The 25,782-nt window shown below is 40.0% G+C and overlaps 1 protein-coding gene across 2 annotated transcripts; it reads left to right on the top strand.

The window, feature by feature from the left end:
• The first annotated feature begins 274 nt into the window (after positions 1 to 274).
• Positions 275 to 25,584, top strand: Cxxc4 (CXXC finger protein 4). Of its 2 annotated transcripts, XM_085677685.2 has the most exons (4): positions 277 to 530; positions 657 to 732; positions 3,237 to 4,540; positions 21,690 to 25,584. In XM_085677685.2, the coding sequence occupies exons 3-4, from the start codon at positions 3,494 to 3,496 to the stop codon at positions 21,732 to 21,734; spliced, it is 1,092 nt and encodes a 363-aa protein (XP_085533811.2). In that variant the 5' UTR covers positions 277 to 530; positions 657 to 732; positions 3,237 to 3,493; the 3' UTR covers positions 21,735 to 25,584. The 2 variants fall into 2 exon arrangements, with proteins under 2 accessions (XP_085533808.2, XP_085533811.2); XM_085677682.2 differs by lacking the exon at positions 21,690 to 25,584 and having other exon boundaries at positions 275 to 530; positions 3,237 to 5,254.
• The last annotated feature ends 198 nt before the right edge of the window (positions 25,585 to 25,782 follow it).

Here is a 25,782-nt window from a genome sequence, read left to right as displayed (position 1 = left end):
CCTCCGCCGCGCCGGGTGCTGGCGGGCGGGCCGGGAAACGTGGCCGCGCCGGCGAGCTGGGGATTTGTGAAAAGGAGCGCTGGCCCGCGTGCGCCTCTTGTTCCCCGTGTAATTTGCAGCCAATCATCGGGAGGTGTCCGCGGCCTGCGTCCTGCTCACCTCGGCGCCGCGGCCCGCCCCCGCCCCCGGCTCCGCACCGCCTCCCTCGCCTTTCTCTGCGATCCCCTCCCCCAGCCACCGCACACACGCACACACACAAACACAGCGAGGGGGGGGGAGGGTGAGAAAGAGAGAGAGAGAGAGGGAGAGAGACTCCCCGGCTCCCTCCCTCCCTCGCACACAGCGACTGGAGACGGACCCGGAGCAACGCGCTGGGAAGAGCAGAGACCACCGACAACAGCCCCGCGCTCTCCCACACACGCTCACACTCGGCGCTTTCCTCTCCACCCCCACCTCCTCCTCCTTCCACCCCCTCCACTAACACCATCTCCTCCTCCTCTCTGCAACAAGAAAAAAAAAGCCATTTACAGGTATTTTTTTTTCATCCGCATATTTATTTACCCCACCCCCCCCATTCCCAACAGTTTGTTTACAAGTATTAAAGTTGTAATTGGGAGCTGCCAAGACACATCTGGATTTGTGTTTCTTTGTGTTAGGGGGTGATGTGCAACTAATTAAAGGCAGACTGGCAGCGTCTGCAAATTCTAAGGCTCCCCAAATAAAAAGAGACTGGTAAGTGATTGTTCTTTCTCTTCCTCTGGCTTTTTTCCCCCTCTCTCTTTCTCTCTTAAATGTTTGCTGTCCGGTGGGATTGTAAAAGTAGATTAATGCTGGACTTCAGCAATAAAAACCCGTGACTGTATTAATTAATTAATTAATTTGCACCCGCCCCTCCTCCTGAATGTTAAATATGACCTTTGATCTCCGTGTCTCTGGTAGACCAGACATACAGTATTAGCCATGTACAGTCACATTGTTCAGGGGCAAAGCAGGATCATGAAGTATGGATGCTTAATTTAGCTTTAGTATTAGAACTATAGTTATTGGTGTGTGTTTTATTTTGTTGCTAAATAAAAGCCAAACAATAGCTGTGGCTTAGATACCTTTTTCATGCTCCAGGGATGCATTGATTAAACAATAATGACCTGGATACGAGGTAGAATCATTTTCTACAGTTTCTGGTGGCATTGAACCTAGAGGTGGGGAGGGGGGAGGTGGTGGCAATCAGAGAAGCAAGGAGAGCTTGTTTGGAAACACCACACTAAGACTCTGAAAGGGGATATTAAATTCTTTCTTTATTTGGAACAAGGTCAAAAGACTAAAATGTTAAATTTCCCCTCTGCTCAGTGTGAGGGTGCCTATTGCATGACTGGCACAGCTAGTTTCTAGTGAGTGGCAGTTATTACGGTTTTGCATTTTCAATGTGATTCACAGAAACTGAAGTTGTATGCATATGCTTGCTGTGTCTTCCCCCAAACCCTCGCAAGTATCAAGAATATTTAGCCAGGAGGATTTGGAGGCACCTTTGTATTGTCATCAGACCTCTGAAGGAAGCAGTAGTCCCTCATGTGAAACCACAGAGGTGGTTCCTGAGTGATTAGGGACTTGCTGTGATTGAAGGATGCCTGCTAGCTTCTAATCCAGCCTGGGGGAGGTTCCTTATCCTGATTTACTTTGCCTAATAGGGATTTGTTTACAGGAACCCATTTTTTAGGGTGCCCCATCAGTCGGTCTTGAAGTTTTCACACTTGGAGTTTGGACATAAATGGTTCATTAATCTAATTATAAGCATAATTGCTATAATTGATATGCATTTGAAACTCTGAAATTTTCAGACAGACACTACTAGGCCTTCAGTTAAATTCCTGAACTCCACCTTCTAGCCCAATCTATAGGTTTCAGAAGATGCCAGAGAAAGGTACTCTGGCAAAAAAGAAAAACAAAAGGAGGGGGGGACAAAGAAACTGGTGGTTTGTTTTCTTTTTTTCAGGTGAATATACATTTTACATCTCTGCTTTAATTCTTAAATGGCTGTGGGATACCTCTTCCCCTTAATTAGCAACCAAAATATATCTTCCTAAAGCTTAATGATGGCCTGTAAGCAGAGAGAAATGCAAATACCCAGTTAACATTGAACTTTCCTCATAGAAAAAAAAATAGCAAAAGGAGGAAAAAAAATCATCTTAATGGTTCTTTGGGTAAACACCACCTGAAGGGAATCTCCTTCCCCTTCACTGTATGCAAAAATCAGTGTTGGTGAAAGATTTTTTTTTTGCGTCCCTTGCTTTCCTCTTTTCTTGGGAAGAGACAGCAATCTCCATTAGAAATGATTGGGGGTATTCTTACAGGGGCAGCAGACCCTTAGTTCTGAGCCTGTGACATTGATTGCATTTGAGACCTCTCTCTATATATTCCATCTTTCTTTTTCTCCTTTCTTTTAAACAAGTAATACACCACCCTCTTGCCCCTGCCAAGCCCCACCACCAAATGGCTTGTACAATTGAGACCTGTCCTTGGTCCATTGAATTAAGACCCTAACAGAGCCAGCTGTGCTGGGATTCAAACTAATGACCACAGACACAGAAGGACACTGTGGCAGCTGGTAGTTCTTCCCCCCTCCCCCTTAGCCTCTTTAGTTCAGATTGTATGTGGGCAGCCTTGTAGCTCTCAGTTGTATTGTGTTTGCTTACAGTTTATGCTCGGATGTATTGTAGACTTTCTCAGTACTTCATTTGCTAATTTCCTGTGCGTTTTCCTCATAGGGCCATTGCTGTTTTCCACTTTACAGCATTTGCATGCCCAGGCAGCGCTTGTTCACACGTTTCATAATGTTTAAATGCCCTCTGCTTATAGGTAGTATCGCCCGCCCTCCCACCCCTGATTTGCATGTCTTTAGCACTCCAATTGCCCTTTTCCCTCGGCATTTGTCACCCCCGTCTTTCCTCTTTCCCTGGGTACTCTAGCTATTAATACATTTTTTTTTCTCAGGAGGGTTACAAGAATAGGGGGTGGAGGGAGGAGCTGTGTGGTGTGCTGTGGGGAGGGAGGGAACAGGGGTTGGGAGTGTTAGGGGGTGTGTGTGGGGGGTCACGTCTTGATGATTGTTATGCAAACGACCCGACTTGAGAACGTGGGAGCTTTCTGTGGTGTCTGCAGTGGGCTAGCGAGGGTGGCTGTTTATTTATATTTAATTTTTCTCCTCGTGCAGCTCGTTGGAATGACTTTCTTTATTTTAGTTGTAACAGTTGGAGGATAATGCAAAGGAAGACGCTGCCTGGGAATTCACCGTCTGTGGACATGCGCCCCAGAGAGGACTAAAGCAGCCCTCACCTTGCTCTCCCCACCCGGATCCCCCTTTCCTGCCCGGCCCGGCCGGTACCCCGACCTCACCATCACCCGCTTCCCTCCCCCCCTCCACTCCCCCTTTCCCACCCAGGTGTCGGACCAGGCGGTCCCCACTTCCACCCTGCACCCCTTCTTCCCCCCCTGCACCATGAACACCAATGTCTGCGTGGAGCCCGGGCCGAGCCCGGAGGCCCCGGGCTTGCCCAAGGAAAGCCACCTGCCCGAGGGGGCCCTGAACAGCCTTGTGGATTACAACTCGGAGATGGAGCGTTACCGCTCCTTTGCCACCTCCTTCTACAAGACCAACGGGGGCGCCTTCCCGCAGGCAGCCAAGATCGCGCGCATCACCACCCCTATCTTCCCCAGCAGCGCCGCCGCCGCTGCGGCCGCCGCGCGCATCGGCATGTCCCCGTGGAACTGCGACAACGCCGCCACCGCCGCCGCCACCGCGATGCTCTGGGGCAGCGGGGGCGGCGGCGGGGGCGGCGGGGGCGGGGGTGGGGGCGGCGGGGCCGGCAGGAAATCCTCCTCGGCCGCCGCCTCCTCCTCCGCCTCCTCCTCGGCGATCCTCCCCACCGCCGGCGGTGGCGGCGGCGGTGGTGGTGGTGGTGGTGGTGGCGGCGGCGGCGGCGGCAGGACCAGCATGCACCACCGGAACGACTCCCAGCGGCTGGGGAAGGCTGGCTGTCCGCCAGAGCCGTCGTTGCAAATGGCAAATACTAATTTCCTCTCCACCTTATCCCCCGAACACTGCAGACCTTTGGCGGGGGAATGCATGAACAAGCTCAAATGCGGCGCTGCTGAAGCAGAGATAATGAATCTCCCTGAGCGGGTGGGGACTTTTTCCGCTATCCCGGCTTTAGGGGGCATCTCATTACCTCCAGGGGTCATCGTCATGACAGCCCTTCACTCCCCCGCAGCAGCCTCAGCAGCCGTCACAGACAGTGCGTTTCAAATTGCCAATCTGGCAGACTGCCCGCAGAATCATTCCTCCTCCTCCTCGTCCTCCTCGGGGGGAGGTGGCGGAGCCAACCCGGCCAAGAAGAAGAGGAAAAGGTGTGGGGTCTGCGTGCCCTGCAAGAGGCTCATCAACTGTGGCGTCTGCAGCAGTTGCAGGAACCGCAAAACGGGACACCAGATCTGCAAATTTAGAAAATGTGAAGAGCTAAAGAAAAAACCTGGCACTTCGCTAGAGGTCAGAGGAGATGATTTCTTGTTTCCCAGTCTTGCCCCCTCCCTCCTCACCCCCTTCTCCTCTCCCCCACAGGGTTTCTTGTCTGGTTTCAAGACGCAGCACGCCCTATTCTGAAGCTTCTTGCAGGTTGTAACATACTGTCATAGGTGGTTTGCAGAGGGCATGGCCTCTACACCACCCTCCCAGCTGCACCTCAACTGGAACCACCTTTCTGCTAGAGGGTGCCCCTCCTTTCTTATCTCTGGAAAAAAAGCAATTGGTCTAAGAATCCGAAGTTTTACATTTGAGTATGGTTAATATTTTTCCCTTGCTGGTTTAAACTGTGCTCTCAGGAAAACCCACAACAAATAGCTCAGCTCCCAAAATTGAACATATCCATCATAAATATATATACAGCTAAAAAAAAAAGACTCACCAGAGACCCAGTTCTAACACTACACATGTGGTACACAACCTACATTATACACATACATGTGTGCATATACCATCTATCATACATATGTGTGTGTGCTGCAATGCCTGGACTCAAGGGTTGTTGGTTGTTTTTTTTTTTTAATTCTCTTCTAGAATAATTTTCTCCTTAGCACGATAGAATGTTTTTGTTTATTTTTTGCCTTCTTGATTTTTTTTGAGCAATCATAAATCTTATAGAGAGCTGATAGTCACCAGCTATTTTCGAGATGTTACTTTGAGTAAAGCAGAAGTTATTTACTATTGTGTCTAATAGATGTTTGCTTTTTCAAATATTTTATGTAGTTCCGGAAAAACGCTGTTGTTTTTCTTTTTTGTCATTGGTGTTATTGTTGTTTTATTTTTTACATTTCCCTGGGGTTCTATATCTAACAAAGTATCTAGATACATTGTGGTTACAAAATTACTCTAAACATAGAGAGGTTTTGGTTGATACCATATATAGTAAAAAATAGTTTACTTTTCCTTTAGGTTCTTAAAACAGACATTAATCGCTAAAGTAATACTAAAGTTAGGCTTTTAATTGCATTCCAAAGTAAGATGGATGTATGTGATGAACATTTTGTTTGATGTCCTAATTCAAACACAAAACGAAGAATTGCAGAGTTACAGGTATTTTGTTTTGGTGCCATATTAAGAAGGAAATATGGACAGGCAGCCACAGTCTATGATGAAATAGAGTAAGGTTAGCTCCTTGTGCATGTGTGAGACTGGGTGATCCATTTAGTGTTTGAGAATGCTCTGTGAACTAGAGTGCAGGTCGAGAGGGACTGTCACATCTGTCCTAAGGAATACTTGCACATTCTTTTAAAAATTAGGAACACGGTATAGGGATGTTCTCTTTGAATCATTGAGGATTGGAGTTCCAATGAATAAAGGAAAAAAAGTGAAAGATCTTGTTTCTGGTTTGACTACGAAGAAGATGGGTCCTCTTGCTTTGCTGGGTACAAACCAAGGCCAAGGGGCTGGGATTCCCAGAGTCAGAGAGGGCACCATGGCCTGCAGTTGCACCACAATACTGTGTGTATTTCCCTCTAGGAAGAAACCACGTCTTCTGGGGAACTTTAATTTCACCACAGGGTGTTTAATTGTTCGTCCTCTGGGTAACTCTGGTCAAGCAGAGATAACAGCAGCCACAGTCAGGATCATGCATTTTCTCAGATGGCAAACATTGACTCTTGAACTCTTTTCTGGGGGAGTTAATGTACAATGACTTCCCTGGGTCTGTAAGACCATGAAAAATTAAAATTGATCTTACATTGTGGTTTCCTGCAAATGCCAGTGACTAGGACTGTATGGGTTCTGCTTTCTCTTTGACAAGTAGTATGTAGTGCTATAGTTCTGGCATTGCTAGGCCTCAGCCTTAGCTGCAGTCACTGTACCACCCTGTACACCACTGTAGGGAATGTAGTGGAGAGGACCACCCAATAATAATTCTGACTTCTTAGTTAGTAACCATTCCAGAGGAGTTTGCTATGAGAACTAATAGGCTTTCAGTCAAGTGTCTATGTTGGTGTGCTCATCTAAACAGGCTTCATATATTCATTCTCTCTCTCTCTCTCTCTCTCTCTCTTCCTACAAACTTTAAATTTTCCCCATAATTCCACACATCATAGAATCATTTTTACCTTTGAAAATGAGCATGCACAGAAGTTGAGTGGTCCCTCAGAAGGTAGGAAGAGGTCGAGAGAGAATGCCCACTTCCCTCTACAGATGTTTTCCTGACTGAGGGTTCCTTCCTACCAGAGCTTGGACTGTGGTTCAAGGCCATGATCATTAATGGAATACTGGGCAGAACGAAAGAAAAAAGTTTTCAAAGCAGCCTGAGTGTTTATCCAAATCATGAATAAGGTAACACGGTGTGATTGCCTCAAACCCACAGGCAACCTCAAGCTCCAGTTGGAGGAAACTTCCAGGGCTGAGGCATAAATCAGCAGAACTTCAGTGACTGAACCAAAGATGGAAAATCCCCTGCCGTACTGGTTTCCTGTCTCTAATCTGATCCATTATCATCTCAGGAGATGTTTTTGAGGAGGGATGGACTTCTGTTTGAAGTTCTGGACCTGGAACTTAGTCATAAACTTAGTAGCCAATGCTTGTGGCTTTTACTTATGAACACTTGCAAAGTTAAGATCTGTATACTGAACACAGCTCTCCAAGCCTGTGTGCTCTCCTCTTTGAGCTGTTCTTATCTCAAGACACTGAAAGCATAGTCAGGTTGCTTTCAGGCTGTGCAAAACAAGTTGAAGAAAGATTCACATGATGCTCTGGAATTTGAGCCCACATTTTCTTAAGCCCCCTTCCCTAGCCTTCCTTTAAACATGACCTGTCCCTGCTTAGTCCCATTTTAAGAGTGACTTATGTTTAGAGAACCACTGCTTGTTGACATTCAGGATGGCAGTACCCATTAGATAGTGAGTGCTGGATGTTTTGTGGCCTGCGTGTTTGCATATGTCAATGCCCGTTCATCAATCATTATATTAACAAATAGCCCCTAATTGTTGAAAGCAGTTGATACAAATGTGCTGTGCTCCTGTGGGACAAAATTTATTTTAAAAATGTATGTCCTTAATTAATATTAACTTCCTAATTGTATTTAAAATATGACCATGTAGGCGATTACTACGATATTAAGTTAATACTTTACCTTGCAAAGGTAATCCTTCAGACTGCACACAGGCAACAGTTATTTTTCTGATACCAAGATTTAACTTTCTAAAATATCCCAATCTAATGTAACTCAGGGGATAAAGTTGTCCCCTGGGCAAGCCAGGCCTCTTAGTCTCTGAACATTGTTCAGGTGACGTGATTGATCTCTGTGGGACAGCATTAGAGACCACACAGATCTGGTTTCTCTCCCATTAGTTGATTTATGGAATTACATTAGTGAAGCAGTGCCTCTGGGGGTTGCCCTGCCCCTGCTCCTCCTGCTGCCACTTTATAGAGAAGAGGTTGAAACACTGGAAAATCAGGGTCAGGGTGTTTGTTTATTTTCCTTTCTCTTTTCTCTCTCTCTCTCTCTCTCTCTCTCTCTCTCTCTCTCTCTCTCTCTCAAAAAAAAAAAAAAGTGTGTTGGTGTACAAGTCCACAGTAATGTTTCTAGAAGCTAGCTTGAGATTCTAAGGGATTTGATGACAAACACCCTGATATTATTATCAAGTAAAGGTAGATAACTATTTAGAACAGTGTTCCAGAAGGGAAGAGACATACTAGATACAATTTTTAAGTTCTAAGGACGTCAACCAATGCCAGTTGTGACATTCTGGACCAAAACACTGCTGTAATTTGTGCAGAGTGATGGCACCTTCCTGCTAAGGAAATTCATTTGTAGCCCACATCTAAAGTAGGTGTGTGACTCCAGCTGAGAGACGTAGAGCAGGGGAAATCAGCAAATAACATTTCATAAAGTTTTGAAGTTAAAGTGGGTTTTTAAAATACATAGATATGCATAGATAAAATATTAACCCTTCATGTTTTAAATCGAAACGTTTTTCAATTTGTGACTTCACGTAATAATTTCAAAATGAGTTTTCAGTTTAAGAATTAAACCATGCTAGTAGGAACTATTTTTAATACAAAGATGCAATATTCATTGGCTGTAGGAGGGAAAATGAAAAAGTTTCAATGAAATGCAAATAAGATGACAGATGTTTTTGTTACATTAGAATGTAACAATCGGATATTCTATGGAGAAGATCCAGAATCGATGAATGATAGGAAAAAAGCTCAAAAAGTTCAGTTTTGATCAAAGCCACAAGACACCTTTATCATGACAGCACTGAACCACCCAGTGGACTTCTCTGCCCATCACTAGATTTCGAAAGAGTTTCAGACTGTTTTTATGTTTTGGGTACAAACGAGCTTTTTTCTGTACATAGTAAATCTGTACTACTTTCTGTCGGTTAAAAATAGTTGCTGATGAAAATAGGGTAATATTGCTTCCTAAATGAAACCAATACTCTGATCCATCTAAACAGCATATAGGATTCTAAACAGTATTTTATGTGGTAATTATAAGTAGTGAAATAAAATGGGGGAAAAAGCATTTATAGACTGTGTTATACAAAGAATGTATTTTGAAACTTAGACATCATCAAATAAAAAATAAACATTCAGAAAAACAATGAGAAAAAATTTAAATAACATTGAACTTTAGGCTTCGCCTTAGTCACAGAAAGTTATTTGATGATGAAGGGATGTTTATTAGTGAGGAAGTCGGTAAAGGTGACTTGACTTGGGAAGTTTTAATGACTTCGTTATTGAATTGCTCTTTTGTGCACCAGTCTGTTTTTATTTTGGACAGAGTGGCGGAGTTTCACACAGTCAGACTTACAGAGCGGTGTAGAACGGTTTGGGCAAGTGATTTGTGAGACTGAATGTTTAAAAAATCTGCAGAAAGGAGAGAGATGTCCGCCATGATTTCTCCGAGTGCAGCACTGTTTACCATTGGAAACTGGAGACAGGAGTTTTTGCTCTGAGCCCTGAAATCTTGTTGGGATGTTCATTTTGGATATAAAGTTAAACATTTACATATTTTAATATTTCCCCAAAATAGGCACAAATGTGTTTTTTTAATTGATTTTTATTGAGCTCTACATATTTCTCTGCTCCCCTCCCTGCCTCTCCCCTTCCCTTCAACCCTCTCCCAAGGTCCCCATGCTTTTTAGTACTTTCAGATCCTCTTAAAATCTATTAATCTGAATATATAATTCACCTTTACCAGAAAACAATTCACTTTAATTTTGTATTGAAAAACTTTAATAAGATGGTGTCCTATTCAGGACATTTCACACAAGCAGGGTATGTTCCAATTTCTTATACTATACAAAATACTAAAAAAAAAATGTGATGTAGTCATACAGCAATATCTAAATAAAGTAATAGGTTGCAGTGAAGATTATTTAAATATATTTTTCTCCAATGGTTCGGTTAAATTATGAAAGCGGAAATGAGCTCAAAATACTTTGTGTAGGCCAGTGATTGGTTGTTGTGTGTTTTAGCCATTGGAGAGGATATTACATGATTTGAATGGAGGAACTTTTCAAGAATATCTTTAGGTAGGCCTGTAAGTGCTGCTGGTATGTGTGTGTAGTTTTGTTCCTTCAGTTCTGCTTCAGTGTTTATGCCCATCTGATGCTGATTATTTGACATTGCTCTGGTTTCCTTGGGAGTTTTAAGATACCTGTGGAGGAGAGCAGTAGTGATTTTACCAAGGTCATCTCCTGTTTCCTCACCTGCAGAGACACCTGTCTAGAAACTGAATTATCTTGCAGGGTAACTGAAAATCCTCCTTCCATTCAGCATCATGGTTTCTGTTTCCTATTGAGTGATGCTGCATCCTACTTCAGATGCGACAGTCCTTTAATAATGCTGAGGACTCATCCTGCAGGGCTTGAGAGGACTCTAGCATGCTTGTTAATTTCTTCTTTAAAGCATTATAAGGAATATTTTCTTTCCTCTGTGAAACTTATAGACTGTGTCTTAGTTTCTTTTAGGAACTTGAGAATACATAAATAGAAAATCAAGCCTGCTGGCTCCCCTCTCCATTTTTTTTTTTGAGTATTCATCTCTACTGCTTCAATGCAATTTTTTTTTTTTGCTGATGATAAAAGTTACTTTTTCTAATCACTGTGTATTTTTATGTAAAATCAGATATAAATTATATTCAGGGAAATATAATACTAGTTTACTGGCTTTTCAATTTTTTGTAGTTAAAAATATTGGGCCCATGTTGTCACATAGAGAAGCTGTAAAAAGTGCTTCTAGTCTCAAGCAACTTATTAAATGAACAATGATTAAGTATATTACACAGCTTCACTAAGTGAGTTATTCTTAATGTCTGTTAATGCAAGGGAATCAATGTAAGGAAAGGGTTAAATGCTTCCTATAAATGCCAGTTAGCTAGAGAACACATTTAGTGCTGAAAAACTGACATGTATATATTAGTATACATTACTATAGGAAGAAGGTACAGGCATGCATTTAGTATACATGTCAGAGAAGTAAATATGATTTGGAAATTAAGAAGTCAGGTGATCACATCTACATGGGGTTTTTGTTGTTGCTTGCTTTTTGGTAGTTGTTCCCACACGCCCCATAGAAGAGTTTTGTGAGAAGGTGAGATGGTGGCTTTTTTAAGCACTGATATAGGAAAGCTAGTGTTCCTACAAGGAAAAAGTGAGAGTCCCTAAAAGAAGTAGAATTCCAACCAATGATTTTTTTTAAGAAACTTTTTTAAAAAATAAAAAGAGGATGCCAAGCATTATGTAGAAGGATGTTTGTCAAGATGGAGTGTTTATTCCTTCATTCTTCCAGAGGTTTGAAAATCTGCGGAGTGGAAAACAGGAGAAAAGGAAGAAACAAGGGCTCAAGATGTGACTAAGACATTGGATTTGAGAGTGAGAACTGAGACCTGGGCTTAGGCTTTAGGTTTAGAGGTGAATTCTTGAGACAGAGAGTTCTATGTCAGAGCTGATGTCGTTTTGACTTACGCTTTTGAGTAAGTAGCATTATCCCAGAGTACAGCTAAAATTCTTCAGGTATTAGCAAAATCCCATGTGACTCTCATCTTCCCTTAACTTGTGTTTTAGAGGGCAGTCTAATGCGTTGAGAAAAGTGTTGAACAGGGAGAAAACTCTGCTGAGAGTGCTCGTCCTTGCTCAGCACACCGGACCGTAACTGGATGATTGACAGAAGCATCCAAGGGGTAGAGATCAAATAGGAGAGAACACGATGCATGTCTGTAGAACAGGAAGAGTGATGGGCATTTCTGTGGATTTCAGCAAACCTGCCAAGTTCTGAAAAAGACATATTTTCTCTAAAACTTCATAAAGTAGATAGTGATGAAATAACTTTTTTTTCTAAAGAAAGAAAACCACTGAAGTGTAATGATTGGAAATGGGGGTAATTAGTGATGGTGGATCAGTGGTCAAAAAATTATTGTATTGGAAAATGACAGTTCTGCGGATATGTTTCTGTAGGCTTCAATGAGGTACGTAAGGATTTTGATGGAGTCAAGAATAAGAAAAACTGTGAGACATAGATGGATGAAAAGTCAGTTGCAAAATCTTTTATTGAGTCTTAACTATCTTATATGCTACTTCTAATCCATAGAAAACACAATAGAGAATGCTGGCTTCTTCCCATACCCAAAGAAATATATTTTATATTTGCTGCAAGGCTGCTTTGTGTAGCATTGGGGATCATTTTGAAGTGTGATCTTTCTCTGGGTTTGCCTTTTCCCATGAACATGAATTTGTGTGATATGGGAGTGAGTTGAGCTTGATTCTGACTCTTTCAGACCACAGGTGACAGGATGCTAGACTAGTATCGGCATAGTATATCAGCGATTCAGGAGGCCAATGTGTTGGCTTCTCAATGTGTTGGGATAAAGTAGAATGGAGCAGAAAATATATGGATGTACCGCAGCCAGTGAGGGATGTTCAGTTGTAGTTCCAGCTGCATTAGGCTGCTGTGTTGGCCACTTACAAATAAAAGTGGAAAAATGCAAGCAATATTAATAATGCAATTGAACAAGTTTATAGTGAGAGAGGAAATTATCCTTTGAACATTTGTTAACAAGATAAGGAGAAAAATATAAGTGTTTCTATACGCGGTATGCTTTGATTCTTCGAGGTAGGCCTCTGTCTGTGCTGTGTGTTCATGGTCCTGCTAAGAGTGTGGTTAAACCCTTGATAAACTACATTCAGCTAAGCATATCTGTAGGCGGGGACTGCTGTTTTCTAATGCCTATCTGTTAGCTCTGTAGACACACACAAACACACAGCTGCAGTGTGTGTCCAGGCTTAACGAACCGTTTTTTATTATTCTCAACTGCCCCCTGTCTGCACCTTTATGATTCCCTAACTCTAGGGTGTAACTTGTTTTTCCTTGTACTCCCACCCTGTTCCCAAACAAATACATGGAGACTTATTCTTACTTATGAATGCCTGGCCTGGCTTTAGCTTGACTTGTTTCTAGCCATCATTTTCTTCCTTCCTTCCTTTCTTCCTTCCTTCCTTCCTTCCTTCCTTCCTTCCTTCCTTCCTTCCTTCCTTCCTTTTTTTTTCAAGATAGGGTTTCTCTGTCCTGACTGTCCTAGAACTTGTTCTATGGACCACACTGACCTTAGACTCACTGAGATCTGCCTGCTTCTGCCTCCTGAGTGCTACAATTAAAGGCTTCTAACCAGCTTTTCTTAACTTAAATTATCCCATCCCTCTTGACTTTTACCTTTTTCTATTCTATACTTTTCTTTCCTTCAGCTCCATGACTGGCTGTGTGGCTGGCCCTAAGCATCCTCCTCTCCTTTCCTTCACCTTTTCTCCATTCTCCCTCTTCTTGTTCTTCTCCTATTTATTCTCTCTGCCTGGCGTTCTTCACTATTTCTCTCTCCTGCCTAGCTATTGGCCGTTTAGTTCTTTATTAGACCAATCAAGGTGTTTTAGGCAGACAATGTAACATAGCTTCACAGTTTAACAAATGCAGCACAAAAGAAAGCAATATATCTTTGCATTATTAAACAAATATTACACAGCATAAAAGAATATAACATCACAAATTAGGAAATTTCTGTAATGTTAAGTCTTAATCTTTCATCCAGATTTCATCCAGGGTTCTTAGTTACTTAGTCTTATGTTCAATTCCCATCTAAGAAATGAACTAATTGTAAATTGAACAGTTGAAATTTTAGATGACTCTAACAGCAACAGCACATGTATGGGCGTGGCTCACCTTGGCTTTGTCCTCCACACATGGATAAGGGACACACAGGGATGCATGGTAACAACAGTGCCACTCTGGGTGGTGCGTAATGTCAAATTAAGATTTTCTGCCGTGTTTCATAAGAGCAAAGGGAATGCTGGAAGAAACAAAGAAAGGACAGGAGAAGCGAGGTATACACACAGGCTACAGAATTGCTGCAGACTGGGAAAGCATTGACTGCTTTAGGTCACTCTCGAGTCTCCTTATATCAGAAATGACCAGAGATTGTTATTGTCTTACGGTCTATAAGAAGATAGATCTGGGATTTAGATCCACTAGAACCATTCAGAGTTCTTTCTCTTCATTCGCCACAATGAAAAAATTATTTCCAGGGAAATTCACTCATCTTAGCTTTTCTTACCATTGCTGAATTCTCTCCAGCCTCTTCTTTCCTATCTTTTCCTTTTTAAGGATAAAAATCAACTTTTCAGTTAGAAGCATAGTAAGGACACGGCGCGAAGACAAATCCTCCAAACTAATGATAGTGTTTTAGGGAACTAAGGACACTAATTTATAAACAACCAAGCACTCAAACGTGTTAGCATAATCTTAAAGAGGTTATAAGGAAAGTTCCTGGGTGAATACTGAATTGAATACATAGAAAAGATTCCATAGTGATGGTGAAAAGATTATTGCTTACTGCATATAACAAATCCCATGCCTAAAAATGAAGTGCTATTAATTTTCTCTTAAGAGTTACTGTGTTTGCACAAAGATGTAGAAAAACCCATGAGTATTTCCTGAGGATGAATTTAAACATATAGACTGGAGTATTCTGGGATGTGGTGATACTCTGATGTCAAGGTCGTGGAATCCTTCTTGTGTATATCCTCTTAGCATAAGTGAACTCAAATATCTTTCCAGTGATTGAGGATTGAGGACACATGTAAAAACTTGAACAATTTAATTAAATTAATTCTTGGCTTTATATTATTTATTTAAAAATATTAAGAAGGATGAAGAATTCAGATTAATTGTGAACATATTTTGTGTTAAATTGAGAGCCAAGACGAGAGAGGAGAAAATATTGGAAGAACCAGGCTGCAAAGTACTCACGGTGTTCTTGGGAGCTTGCTTCAAACCAAGTGAACTGTTTTGGTGATAACATCTAATTGGTGGAACTGCTTAGAATTAATGGTCTTTGAGTTCCTCTGAGCAATTTAGGCTCATAATACCCTCGGGAAGTTCGGGACTGGGTCTGTATCAGTGGTTCAGTGTTACCTGAGGAGACGTTGAACAACATGCAAGTGACTTCAGTCAAAACATTACTCATCTTTCACTTTTATATAATATCAAACAATAAACATTTCTCCAGAACCCAGGCCTATAGGAATGAAAATACCATGAGGACGATGGGCTATGGATGATAATTTTAACTATTGCATTTTATTCTAATAAAATTTAGAGGCTATTCAATTCTAGCCTTGATAGCTTAAACATCTTAAGTACTGTAAGTGATCGACAGTTTTCCCATGGTTACACAAATATCTCTTCTTGTTTTCAGTAAAAGAATGGTGAGCTTGATAAAAATCCATGGTTGCAACAAAAATTTACCCCAAATTTCAAAATTTTTCAACAACATCATCAGTTTTTTAAATAACTAATTTTACCTAGAGGCAATAGTTCAGACAGGAATGAGCACAGTAGTATCAGGGAGAGACTGAATTATTAAACTTTCAATGTGTGTGTACCCAGAAATATACTCTAAGCCAATAGCCAGATGTATTGATATGAACCCATACTCTAATACAAGCTTGTGGATTTATAAATAATGTTCTGTACACTTAGACTAAAAACAGTAGAGCTTAGATTTTATTAACCTAACTTTTACACATTTATTTGGGTGAGGGAGTTTCATATAGCCCAGGTTGTCCTCTAACTGTAGCCTGAGACCACCTTGCATTCCAGCTCCTCCTGCCTAGACTTCCAAAATGCTGAGGTGCACACCGCTAGGGCCAGCTAAATTTTGCAGTTAGATTGATGTTATTATATGCAATCATTTTTGAAAAATAATTTTTATGAAAAATACTTTTAAAAATCTGTGGGCCATTTTTTTAAAAATGACCTGTTTCTCTACAACATGCTGCTGCCGTATCATGGTGGTTTATTTCTTTCCAAGAACATTTTTGACATTGAAATACTCATTTATGTCACAATAAGTTAGTCATTTGTTGGGCTGCTGTGGTTTCAAGTATTTTTAGCCAAACTTAATTATATATAGTATTTATCTAGAGTCACATCTAAAGAAGTTGGTTGTAGTAGCTACAAGGGATAGAAAGTTTGGGTTTATGGAATCCATGTGTCATTTTTCTTCCCCTGCCCCGACTTCATCGCTCTAAAGTAAATGTCTCCCAACCCTGTTTCCCTAACAGACACTACCTCTATATGCACTTAGCCTTGTTTCCCTTCTAAAGTCACCTCACCTTGGTGGTGGTAGTGAGGATGGTGCCAAAAATATAGGTAGGAAGGCAAAGCAAGAGACTCATTCTGAAGGTAGGAAGAGGATAGGAGCAACACCCATGGAGAATGGAGGCCAAGAACACCTCTTCCCTGAGTCTCAGTTTCAAATGTCAGATTGTCAAGTTAGAAGCCAGGAAGAGTGAATGCACCTTATAATTACCTGTTCTTTATTTAGTGCCTGTCCTCCTTTAGTGATTACCAGCTAGTGGTATATTATACTTGTTTTTATTTACATCTAAATATTGACCAAAAATCGGGCTTCATTATGTCAAATAGGGATGTGCTAAATGAATCAACTGTGAAAGAAATGAATCAGATTTGCTACACATTATAAACTCACTGCAAGGATATTGCCAGGCCTGAAGAAGAAAGGTGTGGTGCAGTTTAAAACTCGAGAGCTGGGAGAGGCGACTGAAGTCTGTAGACACAGTGCTACACAGGCCATGGAAGGGGGGGTCTTGAGTTTTAGGCCAGACTGGGGCATGCTGAGACCCTACTTAAAAATACCAAATAAAATAAAGGAAGGAAAAATAATAGAAAGTAAATTCATACTCTAATTCATATATTTTATAGGTTATTTTTTTTACTATGGAGTTATTTTTGTTTATTAACAGTGCATTCCAAGACATCACATTCATCACCGATCATAAATTCATAGTTTTCTCATACAATGATCATACTCTACCTATCCTTCCTAGTGGCTCTATAGTAGTAGACTATGCTTTGTTATAGTATAATATTAAAATGAGAGCATAAAAGACATTTTTGTTGAAATCTAGGGAAATACTCAGCTTTGCTAGGTCTCACTTTTTACCACAACTATTCAAAGATTTTTCTTTACATATAAATATACATTATGGTATATTTTCATATCAATGGTATCGTACATGCAATACAATGTCTCATATCTCAAAGCAAATTTAGGAAGAAGTTCAATGTATGGAATGATATTTTAATGTTATTTTATAGATCCAATCAGAAAAAGGGGAATTTTTCATTACCAAGAATCCTTATGCTTTTGTTTATCCAAAAAAATTCTAAAGTTGAGAAGTTTTATTTAAAGCTATAAACACAAACACACATGCACACACACACACACACACACACACACACACACACACACACACACAGTCAAATGCAGAAAGACGTGGGAGTCTATTGTCTTACTCATTTATGTAATTTTTAATTAAGGTTTTCAGGGATTCAATAAAATCTTTAAGTTGTGGGGCTAATATGTAGACTTAAATACAGCAAAGATTTCAAAATTCGAGGTCTAAGATGCCTCTGAGTCTAAGAAACTGGAGGTGGCTTTCACACCCCCAGAAGGTCTCAAAACAGCTTTCATTGGCGCTCGTCAGCCTGAAATCCCTTTGACTTTGTCTGGAAAACATTTTTCATTGACAATATGGGAATCAAAAAAATGATTTGGTGATGTGTGTTCCCTTAAGAGTCACCAATAAGAACATGGATAATTATTTTTTAATCAATGTAAGAATAATGTTATTCTCAAATTCTAGCTCTGTAAAATCATGCATAGACCTACCCTGATTCACAGTCAAATTGTGAAGGCCCAGGTGAATCGTGGGGAATCTTTGTTTTAGAAAGTAATGCAAACAAACACTGGCAAATTATTTAACATTCTCAGCTGAAAATTGTAATGCCACCTCTGTTATCTCAACTTAGAACATTATGCTTTCTGGGGTGAATTTCAGCACCAAAGCTCATCTTTAATTTGGTCTTTGAAACCTCTTATGTAATGTCATTCAAAAGTCTTAAATATACTGTGATAAATACCACTGCATTCACATCTATCTGTGCCATCTAGACCTAAAATGACTGACCTCCACAGCCTCACTTGCACAGTTTCAGGTGCTCCACTTCTCCCTTTCAGGGGGTGAATTTTCCTTCAGCTGCACATATTTCTAACAGGATTGTGCAGGTAAAGGCTTGACCTGAAGACACTAAGGTACCAGTGGTCACTTGATAGTTGCCAAAAAAGAGAAACCTTCTTGAATTCTGAAAGCAGAGATTGGGGCGTTTGCATTATTTAAGGCTGTTTTGCTTGCTCTTCATTAGTCAGTTAGCAGAAATTTATGCTGAAATACATTTCACCAGAGACCATATTTATTGTAGCTTTTTAGGTAAACATAAACTGTGTTTGGGCTTACATTCATCCTGTCATTCCATCGTTGAAGGACATGCCTTTGCTTTGAAGCATTACTTATGGGATAAACACACGCCCTTCTTTCAAGCTTGAAGGTCATTTTCTATCTGACCTCTGTCAGAAGAATTCTTTGCAGCATGCTTTATAGCAATGCCAGGGAGAGGGACAGTGCCGTGGGGGTGGGGACATACAGAAATCTCCCCAGGCCTCTTGGGAGCCAGGCTTCTCACACCTGCCTAAGTGGTGAAGGCTGCCTTAAAGAACGGGATCAACACAATTCTGTTCATTACCTCCCGCCCCATTTCCTTCCAGGGGAATCTGGTCCTCCTGTCACTCAGGATAACTACCCCTTGCCAGCATCGCCGAGATCGACAGTCATAGTAATCTTATCAGGAGTGTGATTCCCCAGCTGGGACCATGAATTTATCTAACTTGGAGGTAGTTGGTGAGGGCATCTAATCCCCTGTGTTGATGTGCTGAGCTTCCAAATAATGCACAGTGGTCCTCTTACGAAGATGGCCTCGTTAGTTGACAAAGTCAGGAAGACGTGCGCCCAAATGTGGGCAGACTAATTAGAAACCTCTAATATGTTGTGTTGTTAGCCCATAACAGAGTTGCCTCTGGCTGCTTGCAGATAACTCAGCCTCACTCTCAAGTAAATTTCCAGTGAGCCAAATGAAAACTGGACAGAATGTTAGAGGTGACAGTCGCTGTAACCCCTAGACACTAAAGAGTTTTGCTGTCTTTTTAACCCTAAAATAAAGCTGACAGGAAAATCGTAAATTTCTAGTAAATATTTGATAATGTGTTTTAAGTATTGCACAGGTGGTTTTCCTAATTTTTCTTCTGTTTTTTAGATGATTTCTTAATCATTTTTTTTAAGTTTCATGACTTCAAAGATCTTACTGTAAAGAAAAGCCATTTAAAATACTTTGCCGCTTCCCTTCCCCATCCCCCTGGCTGGGGTTGCCTTCCGACCTCCCCACAAAGCACAGTGCTGTAACAGAAGAGCATCGCTGGGTGCTAGTTTATGTCAGAGCCCATCACTATAGAAACCTCTGCTTTGCTTCTCTCATGTCTCCTCCTGTTTGATGAATTCTTAGTGCCAGCAAGCACTGAGAGAGGACCATCTTTTCCTTCCAAAAGTGAGCTTTGACTCAAGGTAGCGTTTCAGAGCTCGCTTTCACTAAATAGTGCAAGTAAAATTGAGGAGCAGGAAGGGCTAAAGGAAGTTAGAAAATAGATTTAGAAGCAGCATATCTAAGGCATAAGGACTCAGCTCATTTAAAAAAACGTCCTCTGTACTTTTTCTGTTTATCTTCATAAACATATCTGTTTATCAAGATACAGGATTGCATAAGTATATATTTATAAACTTGTTTCCAGTTGGCATCTGAGAGTAAGCTGGCATCTCTGTCACACATATACACATAAATGTGCATACATATGAATATATATACACATGTTTATTTTTCGTATGAGAATCTGAGTGTAGATATATAATTGCATGAATCCACTTGATTCTAATGTATCTTGTTAAAAATGACTTCATTTTTGTAAACTTATTTATATAGATTTTATTCTTAGCTGGCATCAGAAAGCAAGGTGGCATCTGGTAGAACTTTTCAGTTTTCATTTCCTGCGTGTGTGTGTATGTGTGTGTGCCATGTGAATACCTATGTAAAGTATGAATGTTAGAATGGGTATGTTGTGTTTCTTATTGCTTTGTGTATTTCCTTCAGTAATGATGATGTAAGAGTAACTAGAATTGTAATTATTACATTTAGTATTCAAAGGTTGAATTTAGAAAGCAGTTAAGGAGTTTTTTCACAAACAACCAGATGATGGAGGGCCAGTATTTACAGTGAGCTGGAGAGCACAAAGTCAGTTAAACCATCAGTAGAGGAGTCAAGACCCAGTATAATGGTACTACTTTATCGGGTATAGTAGACCTTTTTGTGCTTTGAGAAGTTACAGTTTAGTGCTTTTTATATATGCATGCAAATTTGAATTATGGAATTTATAGTAAATTAATTTGCCTTAGTTGAAATTTTGGTTGTTCTTGAGAGCAGTTTTTAAGAACAATTGCAAGTGCCGACAATACAGATGGAATTTGCCTTCCAAAACAGTTAACTTGTTCACTTAAACTTCTTTTTTAAGAATATTTTAATATAGGCTTAAGCTCCAGATCTAAGACAAAGAAAGTCCCTTGGAATAAAGTAAGATACACCCCAGAGCATGAGTTTGGGATTCTCAGAGGAGAGTTGTCTAAAGTCTGACTGATAGCGTGCTAGGTTAATAAAGATGTTTATTTTCAATTAACATTTTTATGAAAAGAGAACAACAACCAAATTGTTTATGTATGAGAAAGAAAGTCAAAGCCAACATCCATTATTAGAGCCTGGTGTACTATCACTTTTCATTGTATTCTATTAGGAAATTCAAGTACTATTAACATTCTCTTAAGATATATATATATATATATATATATATATATATATAGTCACACACCTGAGTGTGCACACACACACACACACACACACACACACACACACACACAGTGTGGATGACTGGCTGGTAATATCCATTTAGCATTTCAGTTTGCCGCAATAGAGAAATAATTCACTCAGTTCTGACGTTAATCTTGCATAGATTGAATATGTATGTACTTTCCGCAACTTTGTACGTAAAACTTCAGGTTCCTGCCTGCTGACATACTTGTTAGTGTAATGGGTGGAATAATTTAGCCATAGTCACTTTGGCTGTATAAAAGGCTTATATGTAGCACACTGAAGATGGCATGCATAGCTGGTCATGAATTTTTGTGATAGCTGAGATAATAGAAATGAAGATCATGAAAGATCTATTTCCTATGCATGATGAGAATGTGCCCTTTATGTGTAGACACACAAGATGATCAACTGAAACGGATGTGGCTTTCCTATGTGGGAGCTACCGGGTTTACATACAGGCACCAGTTGCTCTTCCTAATGGTTAATACCTTCAAACTTCCATTTATTCTGATTGCTACATATGTCACAGGATTCTTTTCCTGTGTTTTAGTATGTAATGTGTTTTAGTTATTTCAATCAGTATTAATTAGTATTAAATTGAATAGTATGGTTTTTATACTTCGAGGTTAAATGTTTCCTCTTTTACTGTATGTTGCTGCAATGTTCTCATGTTGTGTATGATTGACTAAAATTATTGCTGAAGTGTAAAGGAGAAAAATCTAATAGTATATTGACATGGAAAGAAAGCTTAACCTGTTTTCTTGCTCTTTTTTTATAGAGAACACCTGTTCCCAGCGCTGAAGCATTCCGGTGGTTCTTTTAAAGCAGTAGTGTATCTTATTTTCAAGGCATTTTGGAAACGAAGGGCAAACTAATGTCTTGTTTTAAGAAACCACTTAGTCCACCATTGAAGAAAATATCCAGAAATTATTTTCATTTTATGTATAGGGGTTTCTTCAAAAAACAAGAGGAAAAGAAAAGAAAAAAAAGACATAAAATTAACAGGGAAGCTTTGGAAATTGGCCAGTTTATTTACTTTCAATACACTGATTCTTCCTTTGATGTAATTCAGCTATACTAGTGAAGTTGTTGTCTATTTTGAAAGTGGCTGTAAAAAGAAAAAAATAAGTTTGGGTAACCCCCGACTGTAAAATCATGTATCTTTGCAAAGTACATATCTATACTTCATTTTCAAATATATGTGATTCAGTACTGTAAACTGTACAGATAGCAGCTTGTATTTTGTGTGTTTAGACACAAGGAGACAATCATGTCTGAGCATCTCTGGAGATTAACAGTTTGTACACAACAATATGGTTCTGCAAGTTAAATCTGGAGCAATAAATTTTAGCTTTAAATATTTTTGCCAGTGGTTTGTAGAAGCAGCGGCAACACTGGTGGTTATTCCTGCATCTTTCTGTAGAGACTCGGTGGCCGGTTTTACAAGACTAAGAGATAACGCTGCATCCAGCAGTTACCTTCAAATGTGTCAATGTAAGAGGGGAAGCTACTGTGAAGGTTTCAATGGATCTTTTGAGCACTATATTAGAGTAGTGGTTATGCACTTGCGTTGCTTACAAACGAGCTGTACAGAGGGTATACCTCCAAATACTTAGTGTAGTTGACTTGTTTGGGTTGCACTGTAAGGGGAGTACTCAGAATAGTTGGGAATTGCAGAATCAGTTGTATAAATTTTTTTAATTAAAAAATTGTTTCCTAGGCTGAAGTTATCAGATCATAGAAAGAGACAGTCATGCCTGACAATTTTTTTTTCCTAGCCACACACAGTCTGTCCAAGCTTTTTGGCTATTTGTTTATTCATTTGCTTTGGGGAGAGGTAGGAAAGATAAAAACAGAAGAGTCTTCAAATGTTTTAATTCCATGTATGACATTGAATGGGCAGGTTGAAAACAATCCTTGAATGCATCAAAGCTTACTTTAAGGCATGGCTGGGCATAGTTTCAAGTTAAAAATAATTAAAGACATCCATTAAAGTGAGGTGGTTTTTTTTGTTTCTTTACCTTCCTTTCCATAGCCTCTCAGTTGGACGAGTGTTCTTCCCCTGGCCTCTCAGAGGAACACTCACTGCTTCCATTCCCATTCTTATCCCAGGATGCTTTCTTTCCATAAAGCAAGGCCACAGTGAGAGGAATTTCATAAAAGACGAGACAGCTGACCCCCAGGATGCTTAGAACCCAGGAGCCTCGTCCCGTAAGATTGGGTTTTCCTAGGACAGTTGTATTTCTTAAAGGATGCCTATCCCATTAAAACAAATACTTTAATTTTTTTCTTAAAATTAGACTGTAAGGGTCAGTTTCAGGAATAAAACATGGTTTAGTAAAAACACATGGAATAGCAGAGTTGCCATGTACTCATATCTTTGTTTTATCTGCCTGTCAAAGCAGTGAGTGAGAAGAAAGACAACAGAAAAAGGGTGGTGGTAGAGCAGTGAGGACTTCAAAGTGTAACGTGCTCCAAAATCTTTTAGTTTTGAATAGGAAATAAGATTACAGTTTTTTTCTAAGGGCGGGTCAAGTACAGTGTCACCGGGGCACCTTGATGAGAGCAGAGTGAGTTTCTATGATGCCAGTGCGGTATACCAGTGGGATGAATGTGCCTAGCTAGCATACCAACGCCTAGTCTGCAGTATGGTCAAGCAGTCTCTGTGAGGAAAATGCATTATGTATTACACCCGCCTGTGTTTAGAGAAAGGAATGAAATCATCAGAAGCTAAAATGGGCTGTATATTACTTTTGAGATAGCTTTCTACTCCATGTGTATTCCTTAGAGGGTTGGTGGTTATCATTTCTGCTTCTGCTGGAGGACCAATGAGTGCTGTATGAGTTCTTCATTGTCCCATTGTTTCTTTTCTTCTCTCTCTCCCTCTGTCTTTACAATTTTTATTTTACTTTATTATTTTTGCCAATGTGTTACCTATGGGTATGTGGAAACTTATTTTCACACTTGAATGGGAAGCTTCCCTTGCATTTGTAAAAATGATTACAAATGAAACAAAGTTCTTTTCAAACTGTATTAGGCACACAATAGGGACGTCATAGCAACATACGGACAGTCAAAAACTCAAGGTGGTATTGCATGTCTTGATGTATTCTGTTTTTTTAGACTTTTGTGTTTTGTTTTTTTAAGACAGTGAATATGTGTATTGTAAATGTGTGTTTCATATGGCAGTTCATTTATTTTTAATGAAAAGAATGTGTTACTATAATGAGCAGTGTGGCCTTTTTCTTTAATTCTTACATTTTGTTATTTACGGTAATTTCTTTTGTGCCACATACTTTATATTTTCCCTTAAAATCATTTTACAAAATATAGGGTACATATACAGTTCTCACTGGTGATGGTAAAGAAATTATCCTAGATTCCCTCTAGTTTTCTTTCTCAAGTGTTGGTGCACAGACAGCTTGTAGCCTTAGGGCAGTGAGTTAACGGTGTGCATTTTCCTTATTCCAAAATATCAGTGAAACATAACCTTTAACAGTTGCTCACTCTGTGTTTCATTCTTCATATCAAGGAAAGTTAGAAATTAGCCATCAGATTGTAGGTTGTATATATGCAACTTAAAAATTACACCTCAGATATTGCTAAGGTTATTAGAAAAATTCACACACACACAAGAGTTCAGTCATCAGTGGATGTCTTGTCCTGGCGACATTTGAGAGAAGCACAGGAGAATATATGGGCTATTGACACCTGCAGTACTAAGTAAATGTTCCTCTTAGTAGCCCTCAGCACTCTGGTAATACCACAATGCAGAGCTGCCTTCTCTGACCTTCAGACTAAGGTGAGTTTCTTTCTAGTGGCCTCCATCTGTCCTCATACAAGCAGAAGCATGTTCACAAAGCAGTAGTGAATCCATCCCTTGGACACAAATAGAATCATCGTCCCCCTAAGATATGCAGATATAAGAAGTCTCCTGGTTGCTTAACCCCCAACTTTCAGTTTCCTTCTGAGCAATCCAAGGGAGTGGAAGACGATGGGCTTGCTATGACTTAATATTAAGTAATCACTAAAAGAAAGAAATGTTCCATCCCTTGTCAGAAACCCTGGCATGGACGTTGTTCAATTAGTGCTATAGCATATAAAGCCTTGAAGCTGATAGTATCAGTAATCAAAGAATGAAAAGAGGGGCACAGTTAAATGAATGCATGATTCAGGGTCAAATATGTTGAGCAGAAAGCTGTAGTGGGTCTTTGATCATGGTGAGATTCACAGCAATAGCAAACAGTTGGTTCCCACGAAGCAGCTAAACGTTTCAGATTTTGTTTTTATTCCATTTGGCGTTTCACACTGAGATCTGTATTCCTAGTGAATGAAGCACAGCTACTGTGTTCCGAGGGATTCCATTTCATGATGGCCAAATAGATATTTCAGGATGTGGGTCTCAAAGTGTACTCCTTTACCGGTGTCCTCCCGTTCCGAACTGTGCAGTTATCGGTTACATTTTCTAATAGATATTTGTGTAAAGGTGTATGTAAGCGTGTGCAGTTATTTAAAAAAGCAGTTTTGGAAAACAGTGTATTTATTGAAGAAAAAAATCACTTATGGGGCATGTACAAAACTGTAAAAAAAATTAAAAATCACTTCAATTTTCCCAGTAAAGTTGTTTTTGTGAAATTTCTGTGTTGTTAAATAAAGGACTTTAGTATTCAAAATATCTCCATTTTTCCATGACGAAAATTTTATTTGTGGGATTTAAATTAATGAACACTCAGTTATGAAAATCTAATATTGCTTATATGTAAAAGTTTGTTATTCTACATGTGCTCTTATCTCAGTGGTATGATGCTGTGTGCAAATCTTTCATAAAATATGCTATTATTGTTCTTTTTGTTCATCCATATCTACCTTAA

Source organism: Myodes glareolus, chromosome 17, assembly GCF_982192425.1.
Source record: "Myodes glareolus chromosome 17, mMyoGla1.1, whole genome shotgun sequence".
NCBI classification, from domain to species: Eukaryota; Metazoa; Chordata; class Mammalia; order Rodentia; family Cricetidae; genus Myodes; species Myodes glareolus.
This window is presented reverse-complemented; position numbering and strand designations above follow the sequence as displayed.

What these genes read in the sequence shown, in the direction of transcription:
- Cxxc4 (XM_085677682.2), top strand. Translation starts at nt 3,494, where the DNA reads ATGAACACCAATGTCTGCGTGGAGCCCGGGCCGAGCCCGGAGGCCCCG.